This window comes from Marmota monax, unplaced genomic scaffold (genome assembly GCF_021218885.2).
Source record: "Marmota monax isolate L192 unplaced genomic scaffold, Marmota_monax_Labrador192_F-V1.1 WCK01_AAM20220418_F8-fsc00014, whole genome shotgun sequence".
NCBI lineage: Eukaryota > Metazoa > Chordata > Mammalia > Rodentia > Sciuridae > Marmota > Marmota monax.
Window position 1 is genome coordinate 18,322,848 of NW_026695222.1, and position 21,335 is coordinate 18,344,182.

At 39.9% G+C, this 21,335-nt stretch overlaps 2 protein-coding genes across 4 annotated transcripts in view; one reads left to right on the forward strand and one right to left on the reverse strand.

The window, feature by feature from the left end:
* Tti1 (TELO2 interacting protein 1) overlaps nucleotides 1-11,020 on the reverse strand; it is a 46,849-nt gene extending 35,829 nt beyond the window's left edge. For both annotated transcript variants that reach the window (XM_046433054.2, XM_058575712.1), the window contains exon 1: nucleotides 10,914-11,020. The gene's annotated coding sequence lies outside the window, so the exon portion shown is untranslated. The remainder of the gene's footprint in view (nucleotides 1-10,913) is intronic.
* Nucleotides 11,021-11,036: 16 nt separating this feature from the next.
* The window catches only part of Rprd1b (regulation of nuclear pre-mRNA domain containing 1B), a 50,449-nt gene continuing 40,150 nt past the window's right edge, over nucleotides 11,037-21,335 (forward strand). Inside the window, exons 1-2 of one of the 2 annotated variants that reach the window (XM_046433055.2) lie at nucleotides 11,037-11,602; nucleotides 17,352-17,481. In XM_046433055.2, coding sequence (XP_046289011.1) covers nucleotides 11,452-11,602; nucleotides 17,352-17,481 — 281 coding nt within the window. In that variant the 5' untranslated portion in view covers nucleotides 11,037-11,451. The remainder of the gene's footprint in view (nucleotides 11,603-17,351; nucleotides 17,482-21,335) is intronic. The other variant, XM_046433056.2, reaches the window with a different exon arrangement.

Below are 21,335 nucleotides of genomic sequence, written 5' to 3' on the forward strand. Positions count from 1 at the left end.
TTCAGCAAAACACACCATTCTGAGGATGAAAAAGCAACCTACAAAGTCAGGAAGATGTTTGCTGTATATTTAACAAAATGCTCATATCCAAATATATAAAATATTTTAGAAATAAACCATTAAAAAAAATAACTCAGCAGAACTATGGAGAAGGACTTGCACAGATCTATAACAGCAAAGGATATACAAATGCTAGTACACACAGAAGGCTATTCAACATCATGAGTCAGGAAAATTCAATTCAGAAGGGCTAAATTGAAAAAATAAAGGAAAAAAAAAGGAAAGGAAAATACTAGACATTAGCAAAGATATGAAGCGACTAGAACTCTCAGTACTGGTTGATACATAAACTGGCATGATTACTTCAGGAATTCTTTTGCGGCACCTGTTAGTCTAAAGGTACATATAGGTGTGCTCTATGATCTAGCCATTCCACTCTTCGATATACACCCAACAGAAGATGAATAGTTTCTCAGAAGATGTGTTCTAGAATACACCATCACAATCACCCTTTAGGGAGGATACTCAAATGCCATCTACAGTAGAATGGATATTGTGGTATATTCTCTCAATGGAATGTTAAACAGATGAAGATTTATCACAGAGATCTTCTAAATAATGGGTTAAGGCTCAGAAATATATAAACCAGATTTCTGTAAGAAAGACAGTATAACACATTGCTACTTTCTTATAACTATAAAAGGCAATCATATAGCTTTATGGGATGGCCATGAAATCATACTTGTGTGACAATACGTCAATTACAGAAGGAACTGTCTGAAGATTTAGAGGCTTATGAGTCCTAGATTCTACTCCTATAAAGTGCAACCCTGATTATTTAAAGTGGCACTGCTGTGAAGTGTGATGTTTCTATAGCTAACATCAACAGGGTCTTCTGGCCCAAAAGTGATACTGGGATATGGCCTGCAGAACAAGCTCACTCCAGGTAAATAGAGAAAATGCTTAAGAGTTCAGATAATAACTGAAAAAGCATGAATGCGCAGTTCTAGGCTGTTCCCCCTTTCTAGTTTAATGTACCCGTGTGGTCTTGGGAAGCAGCCACTGCAGGGGTGGCAGAAGAGACCTGCAACTAGAGAGCAGGCAATCCTCTTCCCCTGCTCCCCATCTCTCGGTCTTGTCACCAGATGAGCTATGTAAGATCACAGTGTACAGGTGGTGGAGACAAATGGAACACTCTGTACAGGACAAGGTGTAATACTTTAAAGACATTTAAAGGATAGATGGTGGATCAAAGGTACATATACTATTATCACACAAGCAAGAAATGAAAAGGGTGGGGAAGAAGTGCAAAAGGAGTTTGGAAATAGAATGAACACCAACAGAGAAGCTCTCAGGAGGAAGGAGGATCCCTGCTGGAGTGGGAGGACTATATGCGTGGGGCTGGGCAGAAGGGCTGCTCAAAGCAAAAGGCCTGTCACAAGCACTGCCCAGAAGGGAGAAAACTCACAGCACCTACTGAAGAGACCACAGAGATGCTTCACCCTGGAGTGACATTCTCATGCAAGCGCATGCTGGGAGCTTTGCACTCACTGTTCCTCCCATCTCCCATGGCTTGCTCCTTGCCTCGCACAGTGCTTTGCTCAAAGGTGACTTTCGAGCGAGGCCCACCCTCTCACCTCTCCACCATGACACTCCCTATCTCCTTTCTCTGCCTTTCAAGTTTTTCTTAGTGTCACCTGTCAAACCAGATTATCCACCTGTTGGTTTCCTCTCTCCCTTCACTCAAACATAGGCTCTAGGAGGCAGTGATTCTTTGTTTGACTGGCTTGTTTATTGTTTCTGGCACAGAGCAGTTATTCAATAAATATTTGTTGGACTAGTGGCCATAACCCAAGATCTGGTTCTCTCATTTGTAGGATTTTGATGCCAGCTATGTCTGAACTGCATTCTTCAGCTACTCGCCACATTAGTCTTCTCTTGGGGTCAATTATTCCTGCAGATAACTAATCTCATCAATCAGGGGAGAACCTCAATATATTAATTTTGGAGGGCAATCACAATTCTAGATTTTGGCTGTATGGTAGCTCACTTTTAGGCTGTTTCCAGAACAGGAAACATCATGAGTTCAGAAATCTTTTGATATGATTTCTAGTCTGGACTCTTGCAGTACCTGGTTACATGATTTCCACAAATTTTGGTTCCTTCAACAAAAAATAAACTTGATAGATGATTTACAAAACTTCTAATTCCAAATGATTAGTCTATGAAAAGGAAGACTGGGTTTAGGATCTCAGAGATAGAACTTCAGACGTTAGAATTGCCAACACAAGTTCTTCAGTAGGAGGAAGAGAATATATTTTTTGTTTTTGCTGAAAAAGTCCATCATATGCCAGGCATTTGCTAGGTATTTTATGTACATAAATTCTTCATCCAAGAGCTGAGAAGCCCAAGGATCAGAGAAGTTAAGAGATGTACACATGGCAAGCAGGTGTCAGTCAAGGGATTCACCTCAAGCCTGACTGAGTATAAAGACCATGTGTGTTCTTACCACTACCAGAACCTCCTACTTGCCTGTTTTTTTTTTTTTTTTTTTTTTTGTTTGTTTTTTTGCGGTAGTTGGGTGGTACTGGGGATGGAAGTCAGGGGAATGCTAACACTGAGCGACATCCCCAGTCCTTTTTATTTTATTTTGAGATAGGTTCTCATTATGTTGCCCAAGCTGGCCTCAAACTTGAGATCCTCCTGCATCAGCCTCCCAAGTAGCTGGGATTCTAGTTGAGCACCATGTCACTTGGCTATTATCAGAATCAAGGAGTAATGATTAAGTACAGATTTCTGGGCTGCACACCAAATCTGCTGAATCAAAATCTCTTTTAAGGGGGGCAGGTATACTTGGGAATCTATGATTTTAAAAGTGCACAAGGTCAGTGTGATGAACATCCAGGGGCAGGAATCCTGAAAGGTGTACAGTCGACACAGGCTCTCCATTCTCAAGAACAGGCACCTGGTGATGAAAGGGGGACTTGTCCTTGTTCAGTACTCCACCTGGCAGTAGAGCTGAGTATGCTAGAGGACTATAGTCTTTGGTTATTTCCCCATCTCCCCCAACTAATGGCACATTCTTAGAGCTGCAGCTTTCTGTGCTGTTCCCCTGCCCCCGGTACAGTGTCTGCCAGGCAGTTCCCACCCACTCACTGTCTAGTAAGTAAGTAAAAGAAGTAATAGGAAGAGAAGCCCAAGGATCAGAGAAGTTAAGAGATGTGCACATGGTAAGCAGGTGTCAGACGTTAACCCTTCAGCATTCTCAGGTTTTGTTGCTTCCTACCCAGCCTTCTACCTAGAAATGTTTCTTTAGCATATACTATGTGCCATACACAGTGCTAAGCTCTTGAAGAATGAAGGGAGATGAAGGTTCACCACAGGGATTTGCCCTGCAAAGGGGAGATTTCTGCAGAACACCAAGTACACATACAAGAATGTGGAGGCTCAGCAATCACTCTCGGCTCACTTCGTACTTCATTTACTCCTGTCCTCTGAAGAATACTTATGAAACTGTGCCTTGTGATACATGAACATTACGTGCCCATCCCCTTCATGACACAAGAAGTTCTTTGGCAAGTAATATATTCTACAAAAGTAGTTTTTAACTTAGAAAATAATGTGCATTGAAATATATATGGTAAATCCCCATTCTTCAACCCCCACTTATGCCCTGGCATTAGAAACGGGCATAAACTCTCCAAGTGACTAATAAGTGCACGTGTATGTTTATTTTCTTTACTAACAGTTAAATATTTATATGAATAAAATTCTGTTTATATATATATACACATATACACATGAACACAGATATAGAGAACTTCTGCTTCTGGGGAGATAGAATAGAAACCTACCTTTTCTTAAGCTGAACCAAAAGATATAAAACAAACATAAGACAACTCTGAAAGGCAGAGGCAGGGAAGGAAACTGGTGAGGGTTCTCAGGACCTGAAGAATGACCGGGTACTAAGTAACCTGGGTTTTCTTTCTGCCTACAGATCCTCACCTTGAGCTGAAGAAGCACCAACAAGGGCGGGGACAAAAAGCCCAGCGCAACCTGTGCTCCCGAGCTGAAGGGCTGGAAAGGGCAGCCTGGCAAGACAGTAAGATTTTGGACAACACTGTTCCGCTCCAGTCAAACACTAGAGGAAGTACAACGGCTGGCCCGCTCACCCCAGCAAACGCCGACTGAGGCATCTAGACTTCCACTCCTGTGAGGGTGTGATGAGGTGCTCCCAACACGCCCTCAGGGGTGGTATCTAAGAAGGCCAAGTAGGAGGAGGAATGCCAACCCCACCAGCTCCAGAATGAGCCCTTCCCAGTCCCACATCATCCCGAACAATATACTGTTAGTTGGGCCACACAGGGAGCCTAAATTGCCATACCCACTCAGCAAGAAGGTATCTTTCTTACTCCTTACCAACGACGTGTCAGAAGAGGCCTAGTGACAAGTCAGGACCATCACCATTGCCCAGTGGTGACAAGGCGACCCCACCACAGTGTAAGTGGAGACTAAGTGGGAAGCTGAACACCCACCTCCAACCAGAAGTAACAGGGAGCTCTCCTTGGGTGCCGATGGAGGCTGAGTGAGGAACCTGGACTCTCTATTTCCATTTGGCAGTAATGAAACAGACTACCCTCCTACTGGAGAGGAAAGCTATAAGGGAATTCCAGTCAACAGAAGACTTAAATACAATCTGGAGTCTCAGAACATTATATACAAATGTCCAGGTTCTAGTGGGGAAAAAAAAAAATCACCCATCATACCCAAAACAGGAAGAACTCATACTGAATGAAAAGGACAGTCTTAACAACTATCAACACTAAGATGACAAAGATGTTAGATTTGATTAACAGATTAAAGCAACCATGATTAAAATATTTCCATGAAGAATTATGAACATGCTTCAAACAAATGAAAAAATTGAAAACCTCAGCAGAAATATAAGATATAAAGAACAAAGGAAATTTTAATTGAAAATTCATTACAAAGAAAAAGCTCAAGAGAATGAGTTCAACAGTAGAGTGAAAGGGACAGAAGAATGTATCTAAGGGCTAGAAGATTGAATAACAGAATTTCCCAGATTGCTGAGTGTGGCGGCACACATCTGCAGTCCCAGCTACTTGGGGGTCTGAAGTAGGAGGGTCACAAGTTTAACGTCAGCCCGGGCAACTTATCAAGACTCTGTCTCAAAAAACACAAAGGACCACATCCCTGGATGTGGCTCAGTGGCAGACAAACACACAAATGAAATAAACAAATAAAAAACAGAAGCTCAGGGGCCAGTGGGACTATGGCAAAAGTAAGAACCTCAGAAGGGAAGGAGGAAGAAGTCAGGGTGAACAAGTGCTTAAAACAAATAATCGTTGAAAAATCTATTTGAAATGCTAAGTGAACCCTAAATAATATAAACTTAAAGAAATTTACAAAAAGACACATCATTAGATTTCTGAAAACTAATGACAAAAAAAATCTTGAAAGCAGTCAGAGAAAAATAATATCTTGCTTACTAGGGAAAAATAATTCAAATGATAATAGATTTCTCATGAGAAACCATGTAGGTCAGAAGGAAGTTGCTTAGTAATTTTCAGGTGCTGAAAAGAAAGAGGACTGTCACTGCAGAATCCTAGGGATGGCTAAACCAGTGTGGTGGCACATGCCTGTGATCACAGCTGCACAGGGGGCGGTGGCAGGAGGACCACACATTTGAGGTCAGTCTGGGCAATTTGGGAAGAACTTTTCTCAAAACAACAACAACAACACACACACACACACACACAGCTAAGGAAGTTCTCTGAACAGGAAATTTAGAAAAGAAAGGAATCTTGGAACATCAGGAAGGAAAATGGTAAGCAAAAATATGTGTGAATACAACAGGCTTTCCTTACATTCTTGAGTTTTCTAAATTGTATTTAACAGTTAAAGCAAAAATTATAACGATGTCTGATGCAGTTCTAAATATGTATGCATGAGATTTTAAAATTAATTATAAGTGGAGGGAAAAGAGATACAAAGGGAAGGTTTTTATACTTGACTAGAGCTGGTAAAGGCAAGTTACTAGAGACAGAAAGGGGATAAAAGATAGTGGTTAAAGGGTAAATCTAGTAAGAAGACATAGTAAGACTAAATGGTTAAGCATAAAACAACAGCCACAAAATGTGTGAAATAACCCCACGCCACGAGAGCCTAACATACATTCAAGTGCACGTTGAACATGTACAAAGAGAGACCATATGCTCAGCCATAAAACAAACCTCAACAAATTAAAAAAAATTATACAGAATGTTCTCCAACTTCAAAGGAATCAAGGTTGGCATTACTAACAGAGAGATAACAGGAAAATCTCCTAACATCTAGAAACTAAATAATCTATGGAACAAAAAGGAAGTTTAAGGGAAACAACCAAAAATACATAGAAATGAATGAAAATGAAAATATAACATTTTATCAAAATCTGTGCAAAGAGATACAGCCAAGCTGAGAGATATATTTACAGTATTAAGTCATATATTAGAAAAAGAAAAAGGTCTCAAAACTAAAATCCAAACTTTTACCTCTCAAGAACCTAGAAAAAGAGCAAAATAAACCTAAAGCAAATAGAAGGAAGAGAATAATAAAGATCAGATCAAAAAATTAATGACATTGGGCTGGGGATGTGGCTCAAGCGGTAGCGCGCTCGCCTGGCATGCGTGCGACCCGGGCTCGATCCTCAGCACCACATACAAACAAAGATGTTGTGTCCACCGATAACTAAAAAATAAATATTAAAATTCTCTCTCTCTCTCCCCCTCTCTCACTCTTTAAAAAAAATTAATGACATTAACAGAAAATAAAGAACATCAATGAAATAAAAACCTGGTTCTTTGAAAACATCAGTAAAATAGACAAACTTCTAGCAAGATTGGTAGAGAGGGGCTGTGGCTGTGGCTCAGTGGTAGCATACATGCCTGACATGTGTGAGGCACTGGGTTTGAGTCTCAGCACTGTGCATAAATAAATAAAGGTCTATCAATAACTAAAAAAAAAAAAATACTTAAAAAAATTGGTGGAGAGGGGAATGAGAGAGAGAGAAATAGGAATATCATAAATTACTAATATCAGTTAAACATTTAACTAAGATCAGTTAAAAATTTTCAATACGGAATACCACCAATAACTTTTTATTTTTTTGGTACAGGGGATTGAACTCAGAAGCACTCAATCATTCAGCCACATCCCCAGCTCTATTTTGTATTTTATTTAGAGACAGGGTCTCACTGTCTTGCTTAGGGTCTTGCTAAGTTGCTAAGGCTGGCTTTGAACTCACAATTCTCCTGCTTCAGCCTTCTGAGCTACTGGGATTATAGGTGTGTGGCACCACTGCAGGCCCATCAATAACTTTTAACATATGTTTGACAACTTAGATTGTATTAGTCTTTTTGTGACTTTTAATGAAATACCTGAGCAAGCTACTTAAAAAAAAAAAAAGGTTTATTTTGGCTCATAGTTCTGGAAGGTGCAAGGTCTAGGAGTTTCATCAAGTGACAGCCTTCTTGCTGGCAGAGTTCTTGAGGTGGCACAGGGCAAGAGGCAGGGAGTGTATATTTGTGTGTGCTCTTGTCCTCATTTTATGAAGCCACTTCAATTATGGGTCACCTCTCTAATGACCTTAAATAATCCTAATCATTTCTCAAAGGCCTCACCTCTAAATTTCACAGTCAGATTGTCTACCTTCCTAATGCCTCAGAGAGGAATTAAATTTCACATGCAACCTTGAGGAACATTCAGACCATATCTAAGCGGTATCTATTTTGTATAAACAAAATGGCTAAAACACAAACTACCAAAATCTACACATTAATTTGTCATTTAAAACTCCACGTGACAGAGGTGGCAGGAGAAAAAGAATGAATATGAAAATGAATCTCTAGGCCAGACGGTTTCATTGGCAAATTCTACCAAAAATTTAAAGAATTAGCACAAATTCTGCACAATCTCTTTTAGAAAAAGAAGAGGAATAAACACTTTTCAAATCCTTTTATGAAGCTACTACTATTATAGTACCAAAATCAAAGACAATACAAACTTTTTAAACTACAGATCAATTTCCCTCATGAATACGGATGCAAAAATCCTAAACAAATTACCAAGAAATAGAATTCAGAAGTATAAATAAAAAGAATTATACACTATGACAAAGTGAGGCGTGTAAGGATTTTGGGATGCGAGACTGGCTCAAAATCTGAAAATCAACCAGTATAATCAATATTAAAAGGCTTAAGAAGAAAAGTTACATAATCATACCATCTTCATTTTCCAGACTTCTTAATGTTGATAAGTCCTAGGACTCAAGTTTTTTCTGAACTTATTTCTCCTTATGACATCCACATTTTTCTCTCTAGCCCAGAGCTCTCCCTTGCACACCAGAATCATAAACACAATTGCTTCTTAGGCCCCTATGTATACAATCGACTCTCTGTATCCATGGGTTCCACATCCATGGATTCAACCGTAGATCAAAAGCATATAAAGGAAACAAAACCCCAAACATGTAGACTTTCCCATCATTATTCTTAAAAAATACAAAATAATAACTATTTACATAGCACTTACATTGTATTAAGTACTCTAAATTACCCAGAGATGATTTAAACTATACAAGAGGACATGTGTAAGGATATATGCAAATACTGTGCTATTTTATATGAGATTTGTTATCAGAGGAGTTTGGCACCTGCCAGTGGGTGGGGGTGTCCTAGAATCAATGCCCTGAAAATACTGAGATATTGTACTTGGATAAATTTCCAGCTGGATATGTCCAAATCCAAACTCTTGCTTTTACTCCCCAAACCTGCTCTTTATGCAACTCAGTAACTGGGAGCTCCATGCTTATGGTTGCTCAGGCTAACACCCGTAGATGATTTATTAAACTCTTGTCTCTCACCGCACCCCATATCCAGCAAATCCTGTTATGTCTTCCCTAAAATATTCCCAGAATCTGTCCCTTTCTCACCACTTCTATGTGGCTTGAGTCATCCTTTTACCTGGGTTATTACAACTGATGACAAACTGATGTTCCCGCCTCTCTTGTACCATGACTATTTTCTCCCTAACAGATACAATGCTCCTCCTTTGTTCCAAACTGTCCAGTAGATTCACCTTTCATTCAGAGTAACATGTAAGTCTTTTATACAAATGTTCCTATCACGTGTGGTTTACTTTTCTGGGCTCATTTCTAACAATTCTTCTGGTTCCAGCCTTACTATCCTTTCTGTTCCTCCAAAAAAAAAGCAAAATAACAACAACACACAAACAAAACGAACAAACAACCCAACAATTAGTCTAAAAGTTGGGTTTTCCTCTGCTTGGAAGGATAGCTTTTGGCTTGTTCTCTCATTTCTTTCAGGATCTGATCAGTGAGGCCCCTTCTTACAAGCATATACAATAGACTCCTGTCTGCCCACACATATACATTCTTTATCTCCTTTACTCTCCATTTTATTCAATGCCCTTATCATTTCCTGACTCATATATTTATTTTTCTATCTTCCCCAGTAGAAAGCAAGCTTCTAAAGATATGGGTATTTTGCCTGCCTACAAGAGAGCTTGTCTGAAGCACCTAAGTCTTTAGGTGCTCAAAAATTATCTGTTGAATGAACCACTGGCTCAGGAGTGAAGAATTTGGGATCAGACATCAGATAACCTTGATTGACTCTTGGCCCTGCCATTTCCTAGCTGTGCCTAAATAACCTTGGCTAGGTTACTTATCCATGTTTTATGCTTTCTCTTATGTCAAATAGTGATAATAATCCCCACCACACAGGACTGTTGTAGGGGCTAAGTGGAAGAATTTATGTAATGCACTGAATACACATAATTTGGTTTAGAAGCATGTAGTATGTGAAGATGTTATTTAATATTGAAGGAAGTCTACATATGGACTCAAAAGCTGTACTTGATGATGACTACATATTGACTGTGATTTTAGGTTATTCACCTCTTTATTAACTCAAGTGCTAGAGTTAAAATGATGGCTAAGATGGAGTCTGTTCCCTCAAATCTTAGTTACAGGATCTTGGGTAGGCATGACGTCTCTGAGCCTCATTTGTTATACGGGAGAGAATATAATACCTGCTTCATAGCTTTGTTGTTAGGATTAAATGAGTTACTGTGTGAAAGCAGTGTCTAGCACACAGCAACCTCTGGATGTTAGCTCCGAGTGTGATGATTCTGGTCTGAAGAAGGGATATAAGCATATAAGCCAAGAACAACAATACCTAAGAAAGCACAAAAACAGAAGCAACTAGAACAACGTTTCCTAAATTGGGACCAGCCCTCAACTAGGAAATTCAATGATGATTAGGAAATTTTAAAATTCTGTCTATGAAAACCTTCTACTATCCCTGTATTAGTGGGGGGAAAAAATTCTCTGATCTGATAACCGGAACGTAATAAGTCAAAAAAAAATATATATATATATGGTAAGGATTTAAAATCCAATACTGTGTCCCCAGCGAGGTCAATGGACGCCCTGGGAGGGCAAGGGAGGGGAGGGTGCACGTAACTCCCTAGTGAAGAAACCAGTTAAGGGCAGAGGGCCCAGAGGGTGTTTCATGGGGGCAGTGCGGTCACAGGCCGAACGTCAGGACTGGACATTAAGGGGTCATCTGGAAACTGAGTGGGGGCTCGCCGGGTGAGAAACAGCCAAGGCGTGGACGCACGTGGGTGTCCTGGAAGACCCAAAGAGCAGCTTTCTGGGGGGCGGCCTGAGAGCTGGACACATACGGAGGTGCGGCCCGGGGCCTGCCACGTGAGAAATAAGCCCCCTTCCCACACCCAGGTCACGGCCTCTCGGCCTCATAGTCCTCTCACGATTCCCTTCCAAGGGCTTCCTTCTGCTGGGCTCCCTCTAGTTCCCGCCACTCTTCCCTTACCTCGTCTTCCAGTCTTTCCCTCACTCTCCCGCCTCTAGAGCCCCGCCGGAAATGACGCGCTAAGTAGCGCGCCGAACCGCGCCAGAAAGGTTCTGAGGAGCGGGAGAAAGGGCTCCGGTGAGACTCACTGCGCCGGCGTACGGGCAGGAGTGCTCAAAGCGCTTTCCGGGGGCTCGGGGAACTGCCCTCTTTCCCGCGGTCTGGCTCCTTCGAAGTGGCCTGAACAAGGCTCAAAGAGGCCGCCGCTTCCAAAGGAACGTTTTTCTACAGCTCCGGCGCTTCTCGGTGCCCGGCTACTCCGGCCCTTGCCCTTTGACCCCGTTCTCGCGGCGGGGGTGAGAGGTCGGGTGGCCATCTTGTGGCGGCGGCGCGGGCGGCTGTTACAGCGGAGGCCCATCCCCTCCCCCGCCTTGGGCCCCTGGCAGTCTGTCAGTCGGCAAAAAGTCCCGCAGTCTGTCTGGTGAGGCCCCAATCGCACGCTAGTCCCGTCACACTGGGCGGCCCAGGCCGCTCCCTGCCTGGCCTCACTGCCGCCACTATGTCCTCCTTCTCGGAGTCGGCGCTGGAGAAGAAGCTCTCGGAGCTGAGCAACTCCCAGCAGAGCGTGCAGACCCTGTCCCTGTGGCTCATCCACCACCGCAAGCACGCAGGACCCATCGTCTCCGTGTGGCACCGTGAGCTCCGCAAAGGTAGACGCCTCCTCCCACCCCGGGCCCGGCGGTGGGTGGGCCTCCGTCCCGCCCGCTCCGCAGACCCTTAGCTTCTCAATCGATCCTTGCTTTTCAGGCTGAGCCTCTGCTCGCGCTTCTGAGATTGGAGACAATGTTACCCCCATTTCTAGGAGAAGGAAACCGGGGCCTAGGAAGGTGTAAGGTACTTGTCTGAGGGACCTGGGACCAGGGCTCAGGCGCTCAGATTTCCATTTTATCAAGTGTTTTCCCTCAGGCTGCTTCTGACACTTGTGACTATTATTCTCTTGGTGGCACGGCACTGGGCACCCATACCGGCCCATCCTGCTGTGTGCCCGGTTCTGTGCTGGGTACTTGGAGTTAGAGCCAGTGGAGTCACACTGCATAGACCGAGTCCTGCACAGCCACTTAGTAACTGAGTGGTACTGAGCGATTTTCTTCATCTCCCAGTGCTTCTCTTTTTTCATCTGTAAAACAGCAAGGATAGCTGCCACTTACAAAGCCTTTATTCCATGCCAGCCACTCTACTTACACCCTCACACTCAGTCCTCAGAACCACCTTGTGAATGGGGTAATCTCATTCACCTGCCATTGATTTCAGGCCCCATTCAGGAACTGACATTCATTGGGCTCAGCCAGTTATGTGCCAGGCACCGTTTTGAACACTATATTTACAGCAGGTTGCCTCTGCCAACTGCCTTGAAGTTAAGCTTGACTTTGCCACTTACTGAACACAGCAACTTAACCTGGCTGCCCCTTAGTTAACTTATCTGCAACATGAAGGTAGCGATAACTGATAGTACTGTGTCTTTATCATGTGCCAGGTGCAGTGCTCATATCTTTACATATATTGTCGTTTTTTAAAAACTCTTGGGGCCTTATGAAGTAGGAGCTTTTAGATGAGGGAAAACCTTAGGCTCAGATAAGCAAATTGTAGTGAGAAGTAAACAGGATTATCCAGATGAACATTTAGCATGATGTCAGGCACAGTGTAGCATTCAGTAAATCATGGTGATATGGACTATGGATTACTCAGCGTGAGGCATGGTGTCTTCTATTTATTTATTTATTTTTGTATCAAGGATTGAACTCAAGGGTACTTGATCACTGAGCCACATCCCTAGCCCTGTTTTTTGTATTTTATCTAGAGACAAGGTCTCATTGAGTTGTTTAGTGCCTTGCGGTTGCTGAGGCTGGCTTTGAATTTCGATCCTCCCATCTCAGGCTCTGGGCGCCACCACATAGGCAAGGCATGGTCTTTGCCTTCAAGTTGCTTGCAGTCTGGTGGGGAAAGATGGGCACCTTCACTGCTGTTTGATACCCTGATGAATTTCGTAACAGGTGGAAGAAATGAATCTATTCTGGACACCCTATAATGCAGTGGACCCTTTGTAGTATAGGAAGTGTTCGTTACTATCTGTTTTCCAGATAGTAAAAATGAAGTGACTAAGTGGTATTTTCAAGTCTTCTGAACTGGTGAGGCTCAGACCCCAAATTCTAGGATTCTTTCAGGAGACCCAGTTCCCCAATTATGATATGATGTAGATCCCCTCTACTGTAGGTAGTAGGGAGGTAGAGCCAAGGGTCCCAGAGTCTGCTTCATGTACCCCACTGTGGCATTCAACACTCTGTTTAAAAAAAAAACTTAATTGCTAGTGAAGAATTCTATCTGAAAGGATCTCTTTGATCATATTAAAATTGTCAGAGTCCATCTCAGATGGCACTTCTCTCATGAAACCTTCTTGATTCTTCACCTACCCTCTTTGAGTTATTGAAAAGTAACAATTTGGAGAGTGTGTTCATTGAAGAAGCTCCATTATCCCTAATGTCAAATGATAGAGCCTTAATGTTTTAGGTAGGCCAGCATTACCCCCATTTTATAGATAAGAAGATAGCATAGAGACTGAGTAGCTTATTCAGGGGCATATAGCTGGGATATGAGCCCAGGGCTCACTGATGTCAAAACTTGACTGTACCCAGTGTCTCAGTCTACTTGATGCATAAAGATGGTCATCTGATTCTGACCAAACCTATCATGTTTTTGTTTAGTAGAATTAATTACATTAATTAGCATTTACCTCATTCTTTTTTGGTTATGCCTTTTTCACTAGGTTTTTTTGAGTAAGAAATTTGACCTGATTTTTCTGTCATGCATCGGCATTTAGCATAGGGCCTGTTAGGCTGTTAAAACATAGTTTACGAGGGCTGTGGCTGTGGCTTAGTGGTAGAGTGCTTGCCTGGCACATGTGAGGCACTGGCTTTGCCCCTCAGCATCACATAAAAAATAAATAAAGTTATTGTGGCCATCTACAACTAAAAAAAAAGTTTTGGAGTTAAATCTTGGTCTCGATACCATTTTCGTGTTTTAGTAAAGTATCTAAACAGCACTAATAGGGTTTTCTGTGACAGTAGCAGTGTGTTATTTGTGCTTTCCAACAAGGTAGCCACTTGCCACATGTGGCTATTGAGCATTTAAAATGTGTGACTAAGAAACTAAAGTTTTAAATAAATACAATTGAAAATTTATTTCCCAAGCTAGCTACAAGTTGAGTGTTCAGTAGCCATGTGTGATTAGTGGCTACCATATTGGACACTGCAGAGCTATTCTTTATTGAGGTCCTTTCTTCTCTAATACACATGCTTCTTTCATGATTTGAAAATGCCCCCACACTAAAATGGAAAAGGATTCTGTGCCCTTACATTTAAATTAACTAGCCCCATAGGTTCTAGCCTACCTTGAATCTTTAAATTGGATATCTATATCTATGGTGAAGTCATCTTCCCTGAGGTGTTTGTTCACAGACTGAGTTGCCATCAAAAAATTTATGAGATTTACAAAAATTACTTTTTCTCCCTTAAATACTACTTCTATTCCTAGTGTGTTACTTTTTTTTTTTCCATTTTTTTAAGGATTTTTTTTTTTTTTTTTTTTTTTTTGGTACTGGGGGCTGAATCTAGAGGTATTTTCTCACTGAGCTACATCCTCAGCCCTTTTTATTTTTTATTTTGTGACAGGGTCTTACTAAGTTGTTGAGTCTGGCCTTGATCCTTTTGCCTTAGCCTCCCAAGTCACTAAGATTATAGACATGTGCCTCCGTTCCGAGCAGGAATTATTCTTAATTCATCCCCTTAGGCTCTGTTCCAAGTAGAACTAAAAACCTTCTTTTTTTTTTTTTTTTTTTTTTGAGCACGGGGATTGAACACTCGAGGGGCACTCAACCATTGAGCCACATCCCGAGCCCTTTTTTGTATTTTATTTAGAGACAGGGTCTCACTGAGTTGCTTAGTACCTCAACATTGTTGAGGCTGGCTTTGAACTCCTGATCCTCCTGCCTCAGCCTCCTGAGCTGCTGGGATTATAGTGCCAACATGCCCATATACTTCTCCTCTTCTTTATGGAATAGTTTGATGTACAGTCTTTTTGGATGAATAATTTTTTCTTTTTTGAGAGAGAGAGAGAATTTTAATATTTATTTTTTAGTTTTTCGGCAGACACAACATCTTTGTTTGTATGTGGTGCTGAGGATCAAACCCGGGCTGCAAGCATGCCAGGCTAGCGTGCTACCGCTTGAGCCACATCCCCAGCCCAAGGATGAATAATTTTTAATAGTGTTTTTTTTATCATGCCTGAATATAGGTAAATAGGCCTTTTTCCCCGAATTACTTAAGACTTTCTTTAGACATCAAAACCAGCCAAACAACTAAAAAGTTTTGATTAGTCATTTGTTTAAACTTTGTTTACAAACTAGTTTTACCAGTTTTGGATGAGCATAACTTTTTGGTGAAAAGTTCTAATTTGTCATATTAGAAATAAATATCTGAAGTTGAGTTATCAACCAGGGTTGGGGTAGAGGGGTGTGTGTGTGTTGCAATGTATTATTGACTACATGTGTTTTAGTGCTCTAGAGTTCATTCTGTAGCCCCTTTACACATAGGGTGCTCATGTTGACTATTCAGGATGCTGAATGTGGATGTCTACAGTTTTATCCTAAGTAAATTGCCATTGTTAAGTTTGGAGGTGATGAAGAGTAATTGGCATTGTAGATAGCGAAAACCTTGGCTCTTGAACCTCTTGGATATCATGTTTGTAATACTGAAAAATAAGTTAGACCTTGAGTGTTCAAATGATAGTTTACAATATGGATTCTAGCATTTTTTAAACATAAAGTATAGGGACTTTGTAAATTAGTCAAATTTGCTTTGCTGAAGATCCGTTTTACATCATATCCCCTAACTTTAATAGCATTGTGAACTCGGTAGTTTATTTACTGCAACTTCCCCGAACAAGGTTTGCTTTTTAAAAAAATAGAGGCTTTTGTCCTAGTCATACCTTTGTAACAAGAGTGGGTATTGTAACTGTTGACATTTTGGTCCTGCTTTTGAATAATAACTAGAATAGTTAAAGATAGTTGCAGGTTACCAATATTCTTATCAGTTGACCATCTAAACTGGGTTATTACCAGAAGGTTAATACAGTTCAAGATATCATATTTAATTTTATGAGCATATTAAGGCATTAGTTTAAACTACAGTGTGCTTTAAAATCTTGTTTTTAACTTGGGTTAATTTCCTGTAGTTACATTTTAAAATGTCAGATTTTATGCCTGCTGTGTCAGAACTTATACATGCTGTGTGCATTTCAAAAGAAACAGAGAAATGGTTTCTGAGAGCAGTAGAGCAAGGACTAGTTATACAGGTGTGTAAAAGTTGACAGAGCTTTCCTGAGGCACTTTAGCATTGGAGAATAAACTTACTTAGTGTTTCAAATTATCTAATTATGTTCATATATTTATTTCTTTTAAAAGAAAACTGGGACCAAAAATGGTAATGATGTAACTTTACAGTTGAGAAGTTATGTGCATAGAAGCTAGGAAATTCAGTAATGTTCCCCCAAGCAACTATAACTCAGACATATTGCATGAGGTTTTTATGGTTTAATATATGATACCAGATAGAGTAATAGAAAATACTACACTTTGTATATATAGCAGAGAAGAGCTATGGATTTTGTGGGAGCCATAATTTTGCATACCCAGATTTCAGATGTGTGTAAATTTTCAATAACGATATAGCATTTTTGCATATCTGTTTGAGATAAATAGCCATTGATACATCTAGAGATTTATGTGAATTTGTAGAGTTGATAACAGACTATGGTTATTGGAGTACCAAAGAGAAATTCTCAGGTGAGCATAAATTACAAGCATGTATTTTAAAATTAAAACTTAATCTTTCTTTTTATATTATTTAATAAATTAAGAGTACATTAGAAATATTTATCTTTGTAGTATAATAATTGAAAGCCTTGGTTTTAACGTTAATATTGACTGTTTATCCTTTGGGAATTTCCTTTGAGTTGTCTTCATTTTTATTGTCAGTTCATTATCTTTGTTAAAATTATACAGAAATGAAGCTGAACTCCCATTCCCTCCTAAATTATACCTCCAGACCCGTTATGTCGGACCTCCAGGAGTAGATAATGTTTATCTTCCCCCACTCCCCCTCCTGGTACTGGGAGTTGAACTCAGGGGCGCTTTGCCACTGAGCTATATCCCAGCCCTAATTTTTAATTTTGAGACAGGGTCTTGTTAAGTTGCCTAGGCTGGTCTCGAAATCTCAACTAGCTAGGATCATCATGCTGACTGATAATTCTTGTCTTAATGTTCCTTAGAAATAGACTTGTGGCACAAGCATTGTGAATTAAGAATTTCTTTGGTGTAAGTTAAATTATCCTTTCTCTTTTTTTCAGCTAAATCAAATAGAAAACTTACATTTCTATACTTGGCGAACGATGTCATCCAAAACAGTAAAAGGAAAGGACCTGAGTTCACTAGAGAATTTGAATCTGTCCTTGTGGATGCTTTTTCTCATGTTGCCAGGTATGTTGTCTGAGTTTTTTTGGTTTTGTTTTGTTTTTAAATGCATTGACTTTCCCACTTTTTCATTCTCTTTTGTGATAGCTTTTGTAAATTGACAGCTTTGTTCTACACAAGGAATGTTGTGGAGGCCAGATTGTAGTTTGTGTTTTGCTGGGCCCCTAAGAACTGAGTCCTGTAAACATTAGGATGCATTAAGGAGATTTTGCCTGGTACTAGAAGCACATCTTTTCCCCTGACATATTCATTTATTGAATTTATTTCTTGAGTATGGTGTTTGTTTGTTTTATTTTTTGGTTTTGCTGAGTTGTCTCATTAGCTTATAAGGAAAAAACAAAGCTAAGTACTTTAAGAGTCTTTTAGTAACATATCTTCAATAGCAGAGATTAGTTACTTATGCCTTCTTGTTTACTTCCTTCTGAATGTCTGGATGTCTGTTACTAAAAATAATCATTATCATATCAAAAATAGTAATTATTAGTATGGAAAAGTAGGTGTTTGTTCTGGCCAAATTGTATTGAGTCTGCAACTGTTGTGTTTTGTGGGAGAGAGGACTGGAGCCAGAGTACACATATAGTTAATACAGCATACATTGGATTAAAGATTTTATAAATAATCTTTATTTATTTAAAAACAACAACTTTTGTGGGCAAAAGTTGGATTCCCAAGAGGAGCAAAGGAGAACTGGTTTTCAGTGGACTATTATGTTTATAAATAAATATATATAAAAACATAGATCTTTGCAGAAGGAAGTTGGAAAGAGCAAAAAGAGACTAGTGGGTCAAACAGGAATTGTTCTAGGGTCTAAGGTGTCCATGAAAGGCCTTACATGGGAAATTAAGTTTGGCATTCCTTAAAGGATTTGAAAATTTAAAGGAATAAAATTAAAAAATTTTTTAAATGACGTTTAACTTTCTAGGGATGGAAAAAGATTTTTATTTGTTAACTGCATAGCTAGCTCTTTTGATGAACATGGATACTGAAGTAACAGTGTGTTACCAGTTTCAATTATTGGATTCTCTACAGTAGACGATTATAGATAGCTATCTGAAACTGGAAACAGGAATTTCTTCTTTTGATGAGATTTAGTTCAGTTTCTTAGACACTGGCTGTCCTCAAAAACTGTTTGAGTGACCGTGGGTGTATTACATAACTTTTTTTTTTCCTTTGGTACTGGGGATTGAACTCAGGGGTACTTGATCACTGAACCACATCCCCAGCCCTATTTTATTTAGATACAGGGTCTCACTGAGTTGCTTAGCACCTCACTTTTGCTGAGGTTGGCTTTGAACTCACGATCCTCCTGCCTTGGCCTTCTGAGCTGCGCCACTGTGCCTGGCGTATTACTTAACTTTTGATCCCAAGTTTCCTAATTAGTTAAAAGGGGTTAGAATATCACTTATCTTGTCGGGGTTATTTTGAAGCTGAAGTAATATAATTTGTTGAAAAGTACATAGCACAATGCTTCATCTGCATTCTTTTCCTGTTCACTAGAATATGCTAAATTATAAGTTTCCTAAAGGAAAGGACCATGTCCTTTTTTTTGTTGTTCTTTGCCGTATGCCAGGGATCTCCTAAGGGTCTAGCACAAAGCTGTTGGGTTACATAGCTTTAGGGAGTACCATTTATATAACTTGATGAAAATGGTGTCCCAAGATTTGGGCAATTTTGTGATATTTGTTGAATGAGTTAATTAATATTTATTCATTGGGGAAAAGGTTTGGTCTAGGGAATTGGCTGAAATAATCTCCTGTAGAGACACTAAACACTTATAAATGGATCAATAATCTTTAGCTGCCTTCAAACTTATAATATTATGCTAAGTAGGAAGGAATGGGAGAAGAGGAGTGGGTAATACCAGGATTAAAAATTCCTTTTCTACTTGAGAACAACCTAAAACCTATCTATGCAGGAGGCACTGTGAAAACATCTTGTCAGATTCATCCTGGTCTTTTTCTGTAAAAGCCCCAATTCCTTTCTTTTGCATTCTTCTAGTTCTTTCAAGGTCCTGCTTGGGTCTCTATTTAGGATGCCCGTGTTTTTAGGGTCCTTTTCCCCACTGTATTATTACAACAGAAGTCCAGCCACTACTTCAATCCTGATGCACCTTCTCAACTGACAGTAGCCTTAGCCTAAAATATGTTCTTTGTATGCATTTTCTGTGACCAGGGTAGATTTGACTTAATAGCAGTTTAATTAACCAGATTATATACTTATTATCTACACAAGTGTCTTGTTTTCTTCTCAGTTTGGAATTGTACAGACCGTTTTTTATTCAACATGCATTTGAGTGTCTTCTTGTGTGCCAAATACAGATCCAGACACCATGGGAGCAGCAGGACTAAGGCAGGCAAGGAGGATGGAACGAACATGACACTTTCAGGGAGTGATAATATGAACAGAGCCAAATAGGTAGTGCTCTAGAGTGGGACCTCTTTTTGGCAGTGTGATTAAGGAAAGCCACATTTAGAAAGGAAATGACATTTGAAGCAATCATGCAAAATAGGAACAGCTATTAAAAAGAACCTAAGATAGATATCATCAAGAGAAACAGAACGAAAGCACTGTGCTTCGAACATAGTGAGTAAAGGGAGAATTAAAACCCAAATGACATTAGAGAGGTGGACAGGTAATAGTCATGTAAGCCTTGGGAGAGGATTGTATTCTATAAGATGTCAATTAAGATTTTAAGAGGGGAAATGATATATTCAAACCTACATTTTAAGAAAGGTCTTTCACAATAGCTAAGCTATGGAACCAACCTAGGTGTCCTACAACAGATAAATGGATGAAGAAAATGTGGTATATATACACAATGGAATATTACTCAACCATAAAAAAGAATGACTTTATGACATTTGGAGAGTATTATGCTAAGTGAAATAAACCATGGTCGAGTGTTCTCTCTAATAGGTGGTTGTTAACATACAGCAAGTGGGGGTGAAGAAGTTCAGTAGATTAGACAAAGGAGAATGAAGTGGGGGGCAGGTATAAGAAAGATTGATTCTTATATAACTTTCCTGTGCACATATATGAATATACCTCAGTGAATCTCTACATTGTGTACAACCACAGACTGGGATCCTAATTAGAATAAGAGGTATTCCATGTTTGTATAAATAAGTCAAATTATACTCTACTGTTATATATAATTAGAAAGAACAAAAACTAAAATTTTTTAAAAAGAAATTAAGTTAAATCATTTTTCAAAAAAAATTCTTCTTTAAAAATGGTGTGGCGTGGAGAATGGCCCACAGAGACCAAGGAGGCAGAGACCTGGAGTTAGAAGGCTATTGCTGTAGTACAGGCTATGGTGACATTAACTTGGATTAAAGCAGTGAGAAGATAGCTTCTATTGAGTGATTGATTACTTTGTGGGTGGACTTTTTAAAATTTATTTTTATTTTTTTGGTTGTAGATGGACATAATACCTTTATTTATTTATTTATTTATGTTTATGTGGTGCTGAGGATCAAACCCTGTACGTCATTCATGCAAGGCAAGTGCTCCACCATTGAGCTACAACCTCAGCCCTGCAGGGGTAAAACTAATAGGATGTGTAAGAGTTGAGTGGGAGCTAGTTGCTAGGGAAAAGAGAAATCCCAGATGATCTCTAGGTTTTTGATATAAGTGGATAGGTGAAGGTACTTTTTTTTAAATATTTATCTTTTAGGTGTAGATGGACACAACACAGTGCCTTTATTTTTTATGTGGTGCTGAGGATTGAACCCAGGTCTCGCCCGAGCTAGGCGAGTGCTCTACCGCTGAGCCACAATCCCAGCCCTGGTGAAGGTACTTTTTACTGAGCTGAAGACTGGGGAAAATATTTGATAGAGGGAAAGAAATTGGTTTGGCCA